This window comes from Mytilus edulis, chromosome 6, assembly GCF_963676685.1.
Source record: "Mytilus edulis chromosome 6, xbMytEdul2.2, whole genome shotgun sequence".
NCBI classification, from domain to species: Eukaryota; Metazoa; Mollusca; class Bivalvia; order Mytilida; family Mytilidae; genus Mytilus; species Mytilus edulis.
This window is the reverse complement of record NC_092349.1, coordinates 2,528,303-2,544,855: the sequence shown is the minus strand read 5'-3', so window position 1 is coordinate 2,544,855 and position 16,553 is coordinate 2,528,303. Positions and strand designations below refer to the sequence as shown.

At 32.2% G+C, this 16,553-nt stretch overlaps 1 protein-coding gene across 2 annotated transcripts; it reads left to right on the top strand.

Moving 5' to 3' along the window:
• Window positions 1–1,306: 1,306 nt before the first annotated feature.
• On the top strand, window positions 1,307–15,170 carry LOC139526930 (prothrombin-like). Of its 2 annotated transcripts, XM_071322110.1 has the most exons (10): window positions 1,307–1,356; window positions 2,004–2,082; window positions 3,634–3,870; window positions 8,671–8,697; window positions 9,880–10,116; window positions 10,537–10,554; window positions 11,382–11,470; window positions 12,026–12,128; window positions 13,821–14,043; window positions 15,092–15,170. In XM_071322110.1, exons 2-10 carry the CDS (start codon window positions 2,007–2,009, stop codon window positions 15,117–15,119), a joined length of 1,038 nt encoding a protein of 345 aa, XP_071178211.1. In that variant the 5' UTR covers window positions 1,307–1,356; window positions 2,004–2,006; the 3' UTR covers window positions 15,120–15,170. The 2 variants fall into 2 exon arrangements, with proteins under 2 accessions (XP_071178211.1, XP_071178212.1); XM_071322111.1 differs by lacking the exon at window positions 3,634–3,870 and having other exon boundaries at window positions 1,308–1,356.
• The last annotated feature ends 1,383 nt before the right edge of the window (window positions 15,171–16,553 follow it).

Sequence of the window (16,553 nt, the reverse complement as noted above, 5' to 3'; positions counted from 1 at the left end):
ATTTTTTTTTACACTTTGAAAAAAAAAAATTTCCTCAATTTTTTTTTTTTTTTTTTTAATTTTATTTATTTATATTTTATTTCTAAATAATTCTTTTCTCTTTATTTTGGCGATTTTTTTCTTCTTAAAAAAAGACTTTTGGCAAAATGTTATTTATCCCGGGGTGAACAAGGGTTGGATGTTATTTACACCGGGGTAATTAGCCAATCAGATTGCAGGATTTCTCCTGCATAAGAAATAAAGATTTAATATTTCGTAACTCTCTATTTTGGGGGCAGGGGCTAATCCAGCTGGGGTCCCAACTCAACAGAAAGGGTTTGTGGTTCCAATAGGTCAAAAACATTGATCTTTTAAATCGGGCCAAAATCGCGGAAACCATACCCCGGATCTGCCACTGGATAAGGAGGGGGGGGGTATATAAATAGATGCTTAAATTTTTTTTCGCTATGGGAATTTCCTAAAGTGTTTTTTTTTAATATCTTGAAACAATTTGTAGTGAACACTATTAAAATTTAGTAAGTTCTCATGTTCATGCTATTTAAATAATAATCAACTTTTATTGTTACGAAAAACAATGTCTTTCAATTTCGTGGTGTTCTTTTAATCATTCAGACTCTTTCATTTACACTGAGTCTCATACCACATCTTCTTATACCGATCTTAAATCGGGCCACATGTAAAATATACCGCCAAATGTATCAATATTGCAATGAATATCTCTGTGAATCTTACTGGATCTTATGTCATCTTAAACTTCGTTTGCAGACGTTCAAAGTTTTCTATTTATTACGATAACATGGTCACATTTTCTGGGTGCATGTTCAATACAAAGGAATGATATGCGAATGTCATAGAAGTGAAAGGTTTAGCTACCAATCAAGCCAGATTTAATTCACCATTTCATACATAAGGAATATGACAGTTGTTTCCCATTCGTTTGATGTATTTTGAATTTTGATTTCGCCATTTGATAAGGGATTTTCCGATTTAAATTTTCTTTGTAGTCGGTATTTTGTTATTTTACATTTTTTTAATTCAAGTTTGAATTGCAGATTTGGGCCGACAACCCAATAATCATCCCTTTCTCTTTATCTTTGTTTTTCCACGAAACTATGTAACGTAATTAAGTAAGACATAATTAAATGTGTATCAGTATAGATAATGTTGAAACAGTTAAGTATAATAATCATTGTTATCCTTGTTCATTTAAATAACGGATATTGACCTAACAAACACGATGCCACGTTTAATACAGTTGAAGGTTAGACATATTATAATGTGCCGATTCAGCAGACAGTTAGTATATATAAAACTTGACCATGTATAGTATTTTAAGTTGGAAACAAACTCTCAGAGGTAAGCATTCAATTTAATATTGTTCTATGAAGTTATTTTTGTGATTTTATAAATAACTTTTCCAGGATACATTTTACAAATTCAACAATTGTCGCTTTAGTTTTGAGCAGCGAAAAAAATTAATTTAAAATTTAAAAGCATTTTACTAAAATGCAAGATTTTTTTTATGTGTGTACATTTGCACACTGACAACTGTTTGTTTGTAATTCGATGCATACGACCATACATAATTAATTTACATGAACGTGTTACATGTGTCGCATTTGCCATTTGATTAAAGACTTTCCGTTTTTTAATTTTCCTGTGAGTTCGTTTTTGTTTGCAATTGTACTTTTCCTTATCTGATATATACGGATATTTAGTTTTTCACGAACGGATCTTGTCTATCAAAACAAAAGTTGAACGTATCAACAATAAAGAAATGAACGACTAGTGGCAGTACCTAAAAGTATGTCTCTCTTTTGGTAAGGATACGCACCATATACTTTGACACTTACCATACACGCTGCGAAATACCAGTTGTACAAAATAAAAGTCGAAAAATGGGAAATAATTGCTACCTCTAGAAAATGATCTATTTCAATAAGCCTGTACTGTGATAAATGTGGATTTATAAATAATTACAAACCACTTTAATGTATTTGTAGAACATGTTGAGGTGTTCGAATAGCTATGTACTGTTTTGTGGAATCTGGTGTGTATGGGTTTTGGCATTACATGTAACAGGTATGATTTTTTTCCAAAGCGATTAATAAAAACATCATAAATATGTTGATTGATTGAATGTTCGTTGCTTACATTGACATCTTGTGTTTCTGTGTTTTTTGGTCTATATTCGTTGGTTACATTGAAATTAAGTGTCTCTATGTTTGTTGATTTATATTTACCGGTGGTTTTTACTTCCCGGAATTTCTCTATGTACATTGATATTCAATCAACTTCGTTTCGATATTAGGCACAGCATGATAAAGTTACATATTCACTTGAATCTTTTTTTATTTTAAAAGTTGTCTGTTATATTTTCTTGTCTTTTATTGAAATAAAAAGCACTTCACGTCGCAGTATGCCAGAAAGAATACACAGTTCTAAATTATTTTTGCTATTGGCAAACATATAGCAATGTTGAACTTGGTGTAGCTGCAAAAATGCGCAACACGAAATAAACGTCTAATAAAGTACTGACCTTTCAGGATGGTTAACACGGTCAACATCGACCGGGAACAAAGAACAAGAAACAAACACAAAATACGTCAACTGTTTTAATGTTGTACATCGCTCAACTAGTAATTTTTTCGTAATTAGGATTCAATATTGTCCGCCATGCAATTATGTTTAACGGACACTTTTTCACAGTAAATTGTCCACGGACATAATGGTATTATGAAATATCGTCCGTAGCATGGGGTTTTTGTCTCTATTAAAACTCATATAAACTGGAAAATTAAATTGAATTCAGACAAAATGTGATCACCACTATGTGTAATTAGTGTAGCTTATCAATGTGAACTACGAGTCGCTCTACTCTCTTTTTTTCAAAAGTTGTAGAGAACAGTTTATAATTTTTGTATGTTCTAGTTCTTTTCTCATTGTTAGTTGATGCTGGTTGACACTTTTTTTTCAACATCATTACAGTAGCTAAGATAATTTAAACGTTTTAAAATTCACCACCTTCCATTTACGTTTTTATCAATCTGGTTCTTAATTGGTTAGTTTTGGTAATATACAAATAGATATAACTAAAACATTTCAGTGATGTTTTTATTATCTCCATTTGAAACACAGTCTTTTACTGTGAAAAAGTGTCCTCTTATTGAAAGTCAACAATTACAGTACAGAATGTTAAAGGATTTTATCAAGCAATTTTGTCCGATTGAATTGACACATTTTCAAAGCATCGGACACATTAATCTAAACACACCTTTTCACTCGACACTTTTATTGCTCACACATTCACTCAACATTATAATTGTCCGCAGTACGTAATTCCCGACTTTGAATTTGAGGCTTCTGGTAGTTCATTAAAGGAAATCGGTCTTATTGCATGTCTAAGTACTTCCTGCTTACGCCTCAAATAAAGTTACCCTGAAACATTTTGAGCGATCCAGTGGGAAGAAGAGTAACTTTAAATTATTTAAAAACAACGTTATTATAATGTTATATCTTATGGAATATTTTTCTATTAGCATGTATAAAAACTGACAGATATCAATTGTTCAACTAAAATGTAGACATTTATAAATAATAAGCTATATACTTATTGCATTTTGACCTATAAAGCAAAAGAATGTATAGAGAATCTGCTGGGCGTCGATTATAATGGAACCGTTAGAACAACAGACACTGGACGAACCTGCCAAGATTGGTCAGAAACGTATCCACATAGTCACCACCTAACAGAAGAATTGGGAGATCAACATAATTATTGTCGAAATGCAGATAATGAACCATTCGGACCTTGGTGTTATACAACTGACGCTGCGTTTAGATGGGAATATTGCACTGTTCCTCATTGTGGTATGTTTTATTGGCTTTATAACTATTTTGATCCGAGCGTCACTGATGAGTCTTATGTAGAGGAAACGCGCATCTGGCATATTAAATTATAAGCCTTGTACCTAATTAATAACTAATAAAATGTATACTGATATTTTGCATGTTTAATTGTTCATTATTATGTTTCTCATGTCTTTTATTGTTGAAACAGTTCTACACAAATCGTGTAAACAATAGTAAAATCTTTCTTGTGCAATGACAAACAAATACAATCATTTGTTAACAAATTACGATACACTTGGTAAAAGTAGTAGTGATGACGTAATACTTATACACAGTGCATGAAAATGTCCTCTTAAATTAATTGCGAAAAAGAATCAATGAATTTTGTAGTGTTCTTCATTGTGGTATGTTTTATATTGATATTGATTTGTTTAATTAGGTCTTTCCACTTTTCCGTGGAAAGACCTATTGCTTTTGTTCTGATTATTTTTTTTTCTTCCGCCTAATTTTTTTCCTTCGATGTATTGTTGTTTCCAAATATATCGCTAAGATTTTTTGGAATATGATATTGTACAGATAATACGCTTTTGAAACTGACCCCGCGAAACAAAAAAAAAACATTGTAAGAGTTATCTCCCGAACACTGTTTTTCTTGTGTATACTACTCCTTCGCAACCGTAAAAGATTACGACAAATTTATTTTAACAAATTACTCGATATATACCCATGATGTTCTGATTAATTTTGACCGAAGCCGTAATTAGATTCCATATGAGAGTTGTTTCCCTTTATGCATTTGTTTTAAGTTATATGCATTTCTAACTGGTAAACCTTAAGGGATAGATACCTAGGGTCTTTTGATTTGAGGTCTTCGGTTGAAAAAAAAAAGAAAATTAGGTCAAGGTCATAGTCTAAATTTTCATTTTGACTTATTTTGACTTCTTTTCACGAACCTTATAAGATATCGACAACATGTTTTTACTCAATTGTTAGTTGCTGCATGTCGTAATACATACATTTTTGTTGAAAGGGTATGCTTACATTGAATTTAAGTTTCCTCCCCCTTTATATTTAAAATAGCGCGTATGATGATATAACTCATTAACCATATATAATTATGACCTAGGGTCTTTTGATTTGAGGTCCTAGGTTTATGACCTTGCAATTGAGCTTAAGATCATTTGACATTCTAGATTTTGACCTTTGCTTTTACATCATATGTACTATACATGATAAAGTCATGGGACATTTTGTATTATCATTTGAAGTTGGAAAGCCAACCAAAAGTGACCTTGTGTAAACCAGAAGTAGCTATTTTTTTGTATAAATTTAATGTTAAAGTATATAGAACCAAATATTTCTGGAATCAGTGTCAAGTAAACTATCAAATAATACCAGAAGTGTCAGTTTTCAAACCGGAAGTCGCAAATTATCTCCCTTATCAATTTTTTTTGTATAGAAACCATATATTTTTTGAATTAGCATACAAAAAGCCATCATTTGACGCTGGAAATGACATTTTAAATATTTTTATATCAAAATAGATTTTTACTGGTGGAAAGACCTCAAATTGTTCTCCGAACAATTGGTTTTGAATTGTTTATTATGTTGTTTCTCATGCCTTTTATTGTTGAAACAGTTCTACAGAAATCGTATAAACAATAGTCAAATCTTTCTTGTTCAATGAGTAACACATACAATCAATTGATTACAAATCATAATGCACTTTGTGAAAGTAGAAGTGATGACGTAATATGAGGCAGGCATTACCTGTGAAAGGGGACGAAGTCTTTATGCATTATATTTTTATTCAAACATATAATCTGTTGAAAAAGAAACGGAAATACTGTAACGTTTCCGATTTTGGTTCTGTTGTTAGGGAGTTTAGTTGTGACGTTATTTAAGTTATGACGTTATTTAAGTTATGACGTCATATTCAATGTAAACAAAGAAACGCTATTATCAGGTAACGTTTTCTCATATCGAAGCATTAATAAAAATGAAATTGGTATTGTGTCCCTTACTATATTAAACTAGACTGATAGATATATATTTTACTCAAAGCCTCATGACAACGAGACCGGAAAAGGGAAGTAGATTTCTGCGCAAATGCGGGAATTTAAAAAGTTACAAAAAAAGTTAACGATTTCGCGATTTTTAATTTTTTTTAATTGATTTTTTCGACTGTAATTAGAGACTTCGTCCCCTTAATACTTATACACCATGCATAAAAATGTCCTTGTAAAACTATTGATAAAAAAAATCAATGATTTGTCTTGTTGGTAGTATTAAACGGTACATAAGGAACTTGTTGTAACTCTACGTCTGTGACAACAACTTTCTTGTTTTGGTTCAGTGGCTGTCGTTTGTTGATGTGGTTCATAAGTATTTCTCGTTTCTCGTTTTTATATAGATTAAACCGTTGGTTTGCGTGTTTGAAATGTTTCACACTAGTTATTTTGGGCTCTTTATAGCTTGCTGCTCGGTGTAAGCTAAGTATCCGTGTTGAAGGCCATGCTTTGACATATATTTGTTTACTTTTTACACATTGTGACTTTGATTAAGGCACTCATACCGCATCTTCTTCTTGATATTAGTTGATTGTTTTGCTGATTAGAAGGGGTGATAGAAATTGCTACACTTCACATATAATCAGTGAAACAAAAAGGAAGTTATTTCGTTTTTAGCATTCTTTATTGGGGAAATTGCTTCTATTGTTATATGTAGAAAATCGAGCCACAAAACTTAATGTCTTAGGGAGGGATAAATAATACTTTGTAAAGAATCACTCTGATTCAAACAAAAAATTCTCTGAAACCGATATTATCAAGATGCTTGATTTCTTGATTGACAACATATTTGTAACGTTCGGAGGACGTGTTTTTCAACAGATTGTCGGCATCCCAATGGGAACAAACTGTGCCCCTCTACTTGCCGACTTGTTTCTTTATTATTTTGAGGCTGACTTCATGCAGGAACTTCTTAGGAAGAAAGATAAGAAGTTAGCAATATCTTGTAACTCTACTTTCCGCTATATAGATGACGTTCTTTCACTAAACAATTCAAAATTTGGTGACTATGTGGAACGCATCTATCCCATCGAATTGCAGATAAAGGATACTACAGATACAGTTAAGTCGGCTTCATATCTTGACTTACATCTAGAAATTGACAATGAGGGTCGGTTGAAAACAAAACTTTACGACAAAAGAGATGATTTCAGCTTTCCAATTGTGAACTTTCCATTTCTAAGTAGCAACATTCCAGCAGCACCTGCATACGGGGTATATATCTCCCAATTGATACGATATTCCCGTGCTTGCATTTCCTATCATGATTTTCTTGAAAGAGGGTTACTGCTCACAAGGAAGCTATTAAACCAAGAGTTCCAAATGGTGAAGTTGAAATCATCCCTTCGTAAATTTTACGGACGCCATCACGAGTTGGTTGACCGTTATGGAATAACCGTTTCACAAATGATATCGGATATGTTTCTTACGTCGTAACTACAATCCCTTTCCCTTTCATGAATGTGACCTACCGAATTAGACTATTTACCGGATTTGTAATCACATAAGCAACACGACGAGTGCCACATGTGGAGCAGGATCTGCTTACCCTTCCGGAGCACCTGAGATCACTCTTAGTTTTTGGTGGGGTTCGTGTTGTTTATTCTTTAGTTTTCTATGTTGTGTCATGTGTACTATTGTTTTCTGTTTGTCTTTTTCATTTTTAGCCATGGCATTGTCAGTTTGTTTTAAATTTATGAGTTTGACTGTCCTTTTGGTATCTTTCGTCCCTCTTTTAATAACAACGACGTTTAATAATGCTTATTGAAAAATATGTATAACACAAAAGTACCAGTTGTATTGCCAAAGATGCGCAATTAGATATGTTAGACAAAAAAGAGTACATGGGACCAGCTCCTTCCCTTTCAAATTCTAGAGGGGTTCGTGTGGTTCAGTTATTTACTTTTATTAAATGTTTTGTGTACTGCTGAATGGTCTGTTTGCTGTTACATTGGTTTTCGTCTTTTCCAGAGACATTTCAAGTTTATTTTCTATTTATGAGTTTGAATATCCCATTTGATATTTTTGCCTCTTTTTTCGTGACACAGCAGCAATGCTTGAATCTTACACCTTCCACAAATATCAATAAGCAGACAAAACCGGAATAAATGTAAAGCTTTTCCCAAACAGGGAAACAGCAATATGCATGAGAGAATTGAATTCGTTATTTTAGAATTATTGCGAAACGAACAATGTTACAGTTGAATAGAACAATATCCCTATTATCAAGTCAATATAGAAATACTGCTTAAATTATCAACTCAGATTTATAATAAAATGTATGCATTACTGTCAAACATTAATTTGGTAACTTGTCTTGAAGTTATGACAACACTTCTAACACGCACATACAAAATGAGATATCTTTTTTACCCGTTTTTGCAAAATTGAAATTTGTTATAATCGAGTTATTGCTTAGACATTCTTTTTGAAATGTTTTTTTAGTGAATTAACAAAAAAATATTCAACATATTCGTTGTATTCAAATATCTGTCGTCAATTTGAAAAAAAAATGTAACCAATCAAATTTGACAAAACTGATGGTTTGAATACTTTTATTTTCTTATAATAATAAACTATCTTCAGTGGCACTAATTATTGAGACCAGGTCAGCAGGATGTTGTTTGTTGTTTTCAGCTTGAAAATGATCTTCATTTATTTTAATCTTGGTCTTTTAATACCAAATGATTTTTAAGATTTTTTCAATATCTTTACTCAACATATATGATATCTTTTTTTCTTTTTCTAGATAGTTATGATAACTCACCAAAACCAGGTAAGACTTTCGTATATGATTCTATAGATTGTCTCACTTGCATGTCACTTGGTCTCTGGTGGAGAGATGTGTCATTGTCAATGATACCATATCTTCCTATTTTTATCTAAATATAAATGCTTCATAATATATATTTTTTTTCATTTTTGCTTTAATCCATGTCAATGCCTAAGTATTAAATATACGAACAAGTAGATTTGATATATTTGTAAGATGTCCATTACAGATAAAATTTTATCTTTTTTACTTTGGACCGAACAGAATTTATCAAACTTATTCAAGATGGAGGGAAAGCTTATATAGATGATTCATTCATATATGATCCTAATTCTATACCGAAATTTTGAGAAATGAAGTCAACATAGCATACCAAGTGTCAGGAAAGAAAAATAAAATGCAGGCCGTCATTATCCCCCTAAATGTATGACATTGTTGAATTAGATTCAGGCTGGCATCGTCGCCAACGTGTCTGTCATTTTTGTACTTTAGCTGCGTTCATGTCCGTTTATATTATCGATTTTTATCTATCTTTTAGTATTTATGAAGTGTTTTATTTTGGTTTGATCTAGCTTAACACACATTATCGGTAAAATGAACAACACTTGATTATGAAATTAAAACGAATACACATTGTAGAATTTAAATGTAAATAATTGAAATTTCATTTAGGAAAAAGTAAAGTAACGGCTTGTTATATTTATCTATTTCTGAATTATTGTTTGATTGTGGGGGATTTACATTCTTCGGTTTGTTGAAAACAATTCAATGGACAGAAAATGTATAAGTTGTTACAATAGTAATGATAAAACATACAGAGCTCATAAAAATGTTTAAGCCTGCCATATTCCTTATGTGCCTGTACCACGTCAGGAGCCTATAGTTCATGGTGGGCGTTGGTTATATCTGTTATATACTTTTGTTTTACAGTTGTTGTTATAAATGAGGCCGTTAGTTTGCAAGGTTTCCCATTTTTTATGTCTGGGTCTTTTATAGCCGACTATTCGATAGCAGTTTTTCTCGTTGTTGAAGGCCAGACGGTTGCCTATTATTGCGTATATGCACTTCATATGAACAATTGGGGATAGCTGTCTCATTGATAATCATACCATATCTCCTTATATTGTTATTTAATGACAACAGGAAATTCGAATAAACAATAACATTTTATATTATTTTATACAGAACAAAATTGCCGAATGGATCAACAGGGAAGGAATTATACTGGAAAAGTCAGCAAAACACGATTTGGACAAACGTGTCAAGCATGGTCGTCGTTAGCTCCTAACCAGCATCCATTCTCGGTTAAAATGGCCGACTATGAAAATTACTGCCGAAATCCAGACGATAAAGATTATGGTCCATGGTGTTATACACATGACCCAGATACGAGATGGGAATATTGTAATATACCTTATTGTGGTAGGTGTGTTAATTATTTGACTTCTCCCTTATTTTCCATTTATTTCAAAAATAGATAGAAAGTTGATTTTCTCCGTATAATAACAGCTTCACATTACATCATGGATATCAAAATTTTCGTTAAAGTTGTTAATTTCATTTTGTGTTTCCGTAATGTGCATGAATTGTTTCGTATACTATATTTTGAAATGTTTAGAAATTTTGCAGTTAAGGCTTGTTTTTCCTTAATAAAAATGATAATTCCCAACTATATAATATGTAAGATATGTCTATGGCATGTTAGAAATGTAATGAGGATAGTGCTTATCAAACTGAGCGATTTTACTTTTAAGTTTTTATATTAAATAATAGTGTAAAGACGTATAGCAATTCAAATCAACTGAAATAAATAATTCGTTGGTATATTATTTCTTTTGGCAGAAGGAGCAGACAATCCAGGTAAGATTACATTCTTATGCATGTTATGCTTTAGTCGACATATTGACACTCTTTGTCTTCCTATTTGGAATGTTAAACTAAGTTATAACCATCCCATACTGAAAATAGCGGTTATCAATATCGTTGAATTATACATGTTCACCGTTTTTGTAATTTATGCATATAGTTCTTTTAATCAGTTTATCTATGGATATACTGTTGACATGACATATCAGAACACAATCTAACTGTTATATTAAACCTGTTTTATAAACCATTTATCACATTAACAGTCAATCATGTCTAAAACGTTTTTGATTTAAGGCTTAAGAGATAAGTGTTTACCGTACATTTCTTTTAACTGTATCGAACAGTTAATTTGATTCACTTTTATAAGATCAATGATCATATCGAAAAAAAAGTTATCAAAGGTACCAGGATTATAATGTAGTACGCCAGACGCGCGAAAGTGTCTGAAAATACTTGATTGTCTGCACGTATGGCATAAAACCAGGTTTAATCCAACATTTGTAACATAAGAAAATGCATGTACTAAGACAGGAATATGACAGTGGTTATCCATTCGTTTGTGTGTTTGAGCATTTGATTTTGCCATTTGCTTAGGGACTTTCCTTTAAGAATTTTCCTCGGAGTTATTTTTTTTTTGCTATATTACTTATTATGCACATGACAAGGACCATTCAAATCAGGAAATAATAAATATATGTCCAGGTAATACGAAAAAAAACCCTAAACATTAAATTCGTGATATACTGTATCAAATGTGTTCAATCATAGTCATGTTATTTTTTTCAACATCTTTACTTCATCATATTGCAATACTTCAGAAAAGGACCATTGGAAACGTGGCTGGCAAAGATATGAAGATTCGTGTTATTCAATCCAGTACACAAAAAAAAATTGGTTTGATGCTAAGGTACGTCTTTGTTAAAGTTCGTTTTAATCCACACACAGGTGTACTTCATTGTTCACCAAACTGTTTGTCCTATCATCTGTTTGTCTGTGTGTTTGATTGTTTTCCATGACGTTTGGTTTTCTTCATTTTGGTATTTCTAGTATTCCTTGTTTTTTTCTTCATAAATTATACAGCAGTTTTGTTTTATTATATTTGATTTGATTTTTAATACAGAAAGTTTCAATACGGTTAGCTTAGTCTGTTATTTTTTATTAATTGATCAATCACAAAATTATACATACTCTTCTGTCAGGATGGGATTTAATAGGTTATTCCTGGTATTGAACAGTTAGTATATTTGTCAATTTACGAATTTGATGCAAACTGTATTATCTATTGTATCATGTGTATAATCAGTTAAAGCATTATTAACCCTGGCTGATGATTTTGTTACATATATTATTTCGACTGACGTATATGTTTAGTAATATATGATTTATTCATAAATACACACCTATCGAAATGAACATCAATTTAAAACAAATGTCCCTCAAATTCAGATGTCTTTTATTTAAGGACTTCTGTAAAAACAACCTTAATGCGTATTTGGCTGAAATTCAAACAGCTGGAGAAAACAACTTCTTGATGAATCTCCTTCCAAAACCAACATTAGATGACAGTAAGTAATAATCTAGACTTAAAGTCAGGAATCTGATGCTCAGTAGTTGTCGTTTGTTGATGTGGTTCATAAGTGTCGTTTTTTATATACATTAAATTGTTGGTTTTCCCGTTTGAATGGTTTTACAATAGTCATTTTTGGGGCCCTTTATAGCTTGATGTTCGGTGTAAGTCAAGGCTCCGTGTTGAAGACCGTACTTTGACCTATAATGGTTTACTTTTACAAATTGTGACTTGGATGGAAAGTTGTCTGATTGGCACTCATACCATATCTTCTTATTTCAAGTTAGGAATTTTTTTTTACAAAACACAATGAAAATAGGATTAACTCTAAGGTTTACCGGTTGACCGTTCAAAATTAACAAATTGATTGATTTAAGATGCCGCCATATCATTTTCATTATAATGTGCTTTTATAATTGATGAAAACTCTCTTATCTATTGTGTCATGTGTAATTATTATCAATTCTGGCTTATGATTGTTAAACATATTATAGGTCGACTGAGTTAAAAGTTAAGTAATATATTTATGCGAGTTTTGATATGTGAAAACTGCTAATTTGAAGTGGCAGTTCAATATTTAGATAAAGAATAGGAAATGATGGCACTCTTGTTTGACGCAAACACAATTCTGTTGTCAGTGTATACTAATATTGATGTCATTTGTAATGTAAAATCCATCCATATGCACTCATGTTTTGATTTATGATACAGATACATTGTTTCTGTAATAAATTGGAAATATTGTCAATTCTAGTAGATGCGGTCAAATATTTTTTTGATACATACCATTCTGAGATATGAAATTACTGATTCTGAGTAAAAGTTCAGCATTTTTATTCAATCGATTGAGACAACATTTTGAAGTCATTTTGTATCTTTATTGATGACATTTGTATATACAATTCATCCCGAGTAAACAAACCTACCGATTTATCATACTGCTTTATGATTTTCATAATTAAGTGTAGATATCATGACTATGGTCAGTTGTGTTTAATATAGTCAAATATTTTGTTATACAAAGCATCCGAAGAGACATCTACGTACCCTAAGTTGTTGTCATTGTTAACCAATATTTTAACTTTACGAAATTTATGTAAACGAACTGCTACATTTTTAAACAGATATGAATTACTGAAAGAATTCGATGTTAATTGATTGATTGATTGAATGGTGTTAAACGCCACTTTATTTAGGTCCTCCGACTGTTCGAAGCAGTCCTGAAAGCTGCCACAGGTAAACCTGGTCTGACTAAAATGACTGGTAGGCAACTTAACATGCTGTACAAGTGAGGAAAAAAAAAATAACGAAAAAGATCGAACTCCGAGGAAAAGTTCAAAACGGAAAGTCCCTAATCAAATGGCAAAATCAAAAGCTCAAACACATCAAACGAATGGATAACAACTGTTATATTCCTGCCTTGCTACAGACATTTTGAGTGTTTGCCTCTTCAAGATATTACCTTTGATATCGTTTGTTTGATATGATTATTGAATGTAGCATAGACACGCTGATGAATACGAGTGTAGATCAAAGTATGAATATAAATCGTGTTATAAAAGGGCCGGTTAATGCCGATGTCATTTCGTTTTTTGGCTATCATGTTGAATTTAGTTTAGCTGGACAACGTGAACCGATATAAGCATTGAAAAGTGGACTCTCCTCATTTATACAAACCAATGTATTTCAGATTTTATAGAGGTTTGGCTTGGTGGAAATGATGTAGAATCAGAAATGTTTGGACGATTTATCTGGAGCAAAAGTGGTTCCGAGTTTAATTTTACTGACTGGGGACCAGGAGAGCCGAGTCGGTATTCTGAGCACTGCCTATCCACTCACTTATATAGAGATCGTAAACTTCATTGGAATGATAGGACATGCTATTGGGGGAACTTCTTTGTCTGTGAGAAAAGGTAATTGAATAGTTTACCTCTTTGGGACTGGTATGATAGAAACCAAAACATCAAGTTCAATGTACAATACTGATTTATGTATTGAAAAAATATGTAAAGGTTCTCATTCATTCCTAAACTGAACACACATTTAGTTTTTTCAAATGCTATCTTGTAACATCAATGTTCTAGGACAGTTTAGGTTTGAGTGTTTACATACATGTTTACACGACCAGTATTATTCTTAATGTGCCATTGCAAGTCGGAAACATGAAAATACAATAATTGTCCCTGGTTGCCGTCTGTCCTATTTGTTTTTTTTTCTTTAAATTTATGGTTTGTCTTAAATTGAGTTTATTGGGTTTTTGTTGATAGTCTTTTTTTACTTTTTGTCATTTCGGGACCTTTTATAGCTGACAATGCAGTTTGAATGTGTATATTGGTAAAGGCTTTATGTGACCTATAGTTTCTTAAAACTCATTTTGAAATAGACAAATAGTTGTCTCATAATGAGTTATACCAGATGTCCTTTCTTCTATAAAGTAATCAAACTTTAAACCAGAAAACTCGTAAATAATTAGAAAAAAAAAATCATCGTCGGATTTGGAACTAATTACTATACTTTTTGACTTGACGCTGCTTTATTGATATATCCACAAAGACAAAACAGAACCTTTCGGCAAACAAATATTTGAAAAAAAAAATATGTTTTTAGTGAAATTCATTATGTGTTGGAGTGATTGTATCCACTGAAAATAGACCTTCAATTGAAAATAAATTAATGCTTGATTGATATAGAAATCTTAACCTGCTTTTGAACTTCCAGCAAAGTAAGTTTCAATCTTACCCCATTTTCAAACTCGAGTTATATGCATTTAGTACAACGTGCTTAAATCTTTCTACTGAACAGACTGAAAAGGGGGAAATTATTACACAGCCCAATTTTTAACAAACAAAACCAACTTCTTCAAGGAAACAAAGAACAAGACAACATGCACAACATAGTCGTGACAGACTAGCCGAACATGTGTAAGCATATTTATGCTCATAATTCATGTATATTTTTCAGTGTTGGACCTTCAGGGTGCGGAGAATAGGATACTATGATGGTTAATTGTCTTTACTCAGAATAAAGATGTTAAAACGGAGTTTGATTTTGATTTACTTATCAAACCACCCCCATAAACAAGACGGACAATCACTTAAAGATGGCTTCCTAGAATAGTGGGGACATATACAATGGTATCATCCATAATAATTAATTCCAGAACAAACAGAAATGACCATGGCTAAAAGTGGGTATTGCCTCATTGACAATCATGTCAAATCTTTTTATTTTCATATTGATGACATCACTGACATCAAAGGATCAATTGATACGATCGTTTCTGGAAAAAAATGAATATTAGTATATCCATAGCGGACTGGGACAAACTTTTCTGATTTCAATCCTTTTCAATTCTGTATTTGACTTCACCTCCCCACTGTTTTGATTGGAGTATTTTTGTTGACAGAATCTCTCTTTTATTCCAAACAATCAATCTGGTATCAATGGCGTGTGATTGCATTGGTCTATGTAATTTAACAATGATTAGTTTTTCAATATACCACCATTGTAAATTGTATTGTGACATGTGTAACAAGCAAATGTTTGTTATGTCCATTGCTGCCTTCGATCACATGCTTTTCTGATATCTGACATCCTCACATGCACCATGTCCAGCGCCGTATACCACTGCGCCCAAAAAGGCTATATTGAACATTGAATATAGCTGTCGTTAGTCGAGTAATGTCTTGTTTCGTCTGTATTATGTAGTGTTGAAACACATTATATGATGTAGTGGTTCAAATTTCAACGCATTGCAGATCTGTCGTAAATACTGATAATCATACATACCATGCAGTTACAACAATATAATTGTATTACAAACGTCTTAATATAAGCAATTTACGGCAGACGTTCATCTTCGGATATGATACGGTTATGTAGGGATTAATGAAAACGACACGTTATAAATTTTGTGCTTCTGAAGAGTTTTTCTTTGTTTATCTTCACCATGAACACTCAAACCAAACTATTTGAAAACGAGGAATGTATAATACATAAAGACATGAGGAGCTTTAAGTCAAATAGGACATATTTATACTTCGTCTGAACTTTAACCCATTTTAGATCGGCAATGTGCTTGGTCAATGTTTGCTCTTCCTTCATAAGGATTAGAACTCCTGCTTCTGTGACATGGTAACAACAGTGGATGATGCTACAATGGGGGGGGGGGGGGGGGGGAATACAAAATGCTCTAATTTGCAGATCTTACGTTGTTGTAAGGCAGTTTTCTGTCTCAATCAAACACACACACTGTTTTAGCAGCAGTAAAAATTCCTGTTTTCAATACATATCAATCCGTTGCAGCGCTCATCTCAGACCGTATGACAGAAAGAGTCATCTAAGTAGGATTATTTGCCATAATGTGTAGTTTATATTTTGTCGTTTTGATGTGAGAGTTTTTACGTAAGATATAGGATTTTAA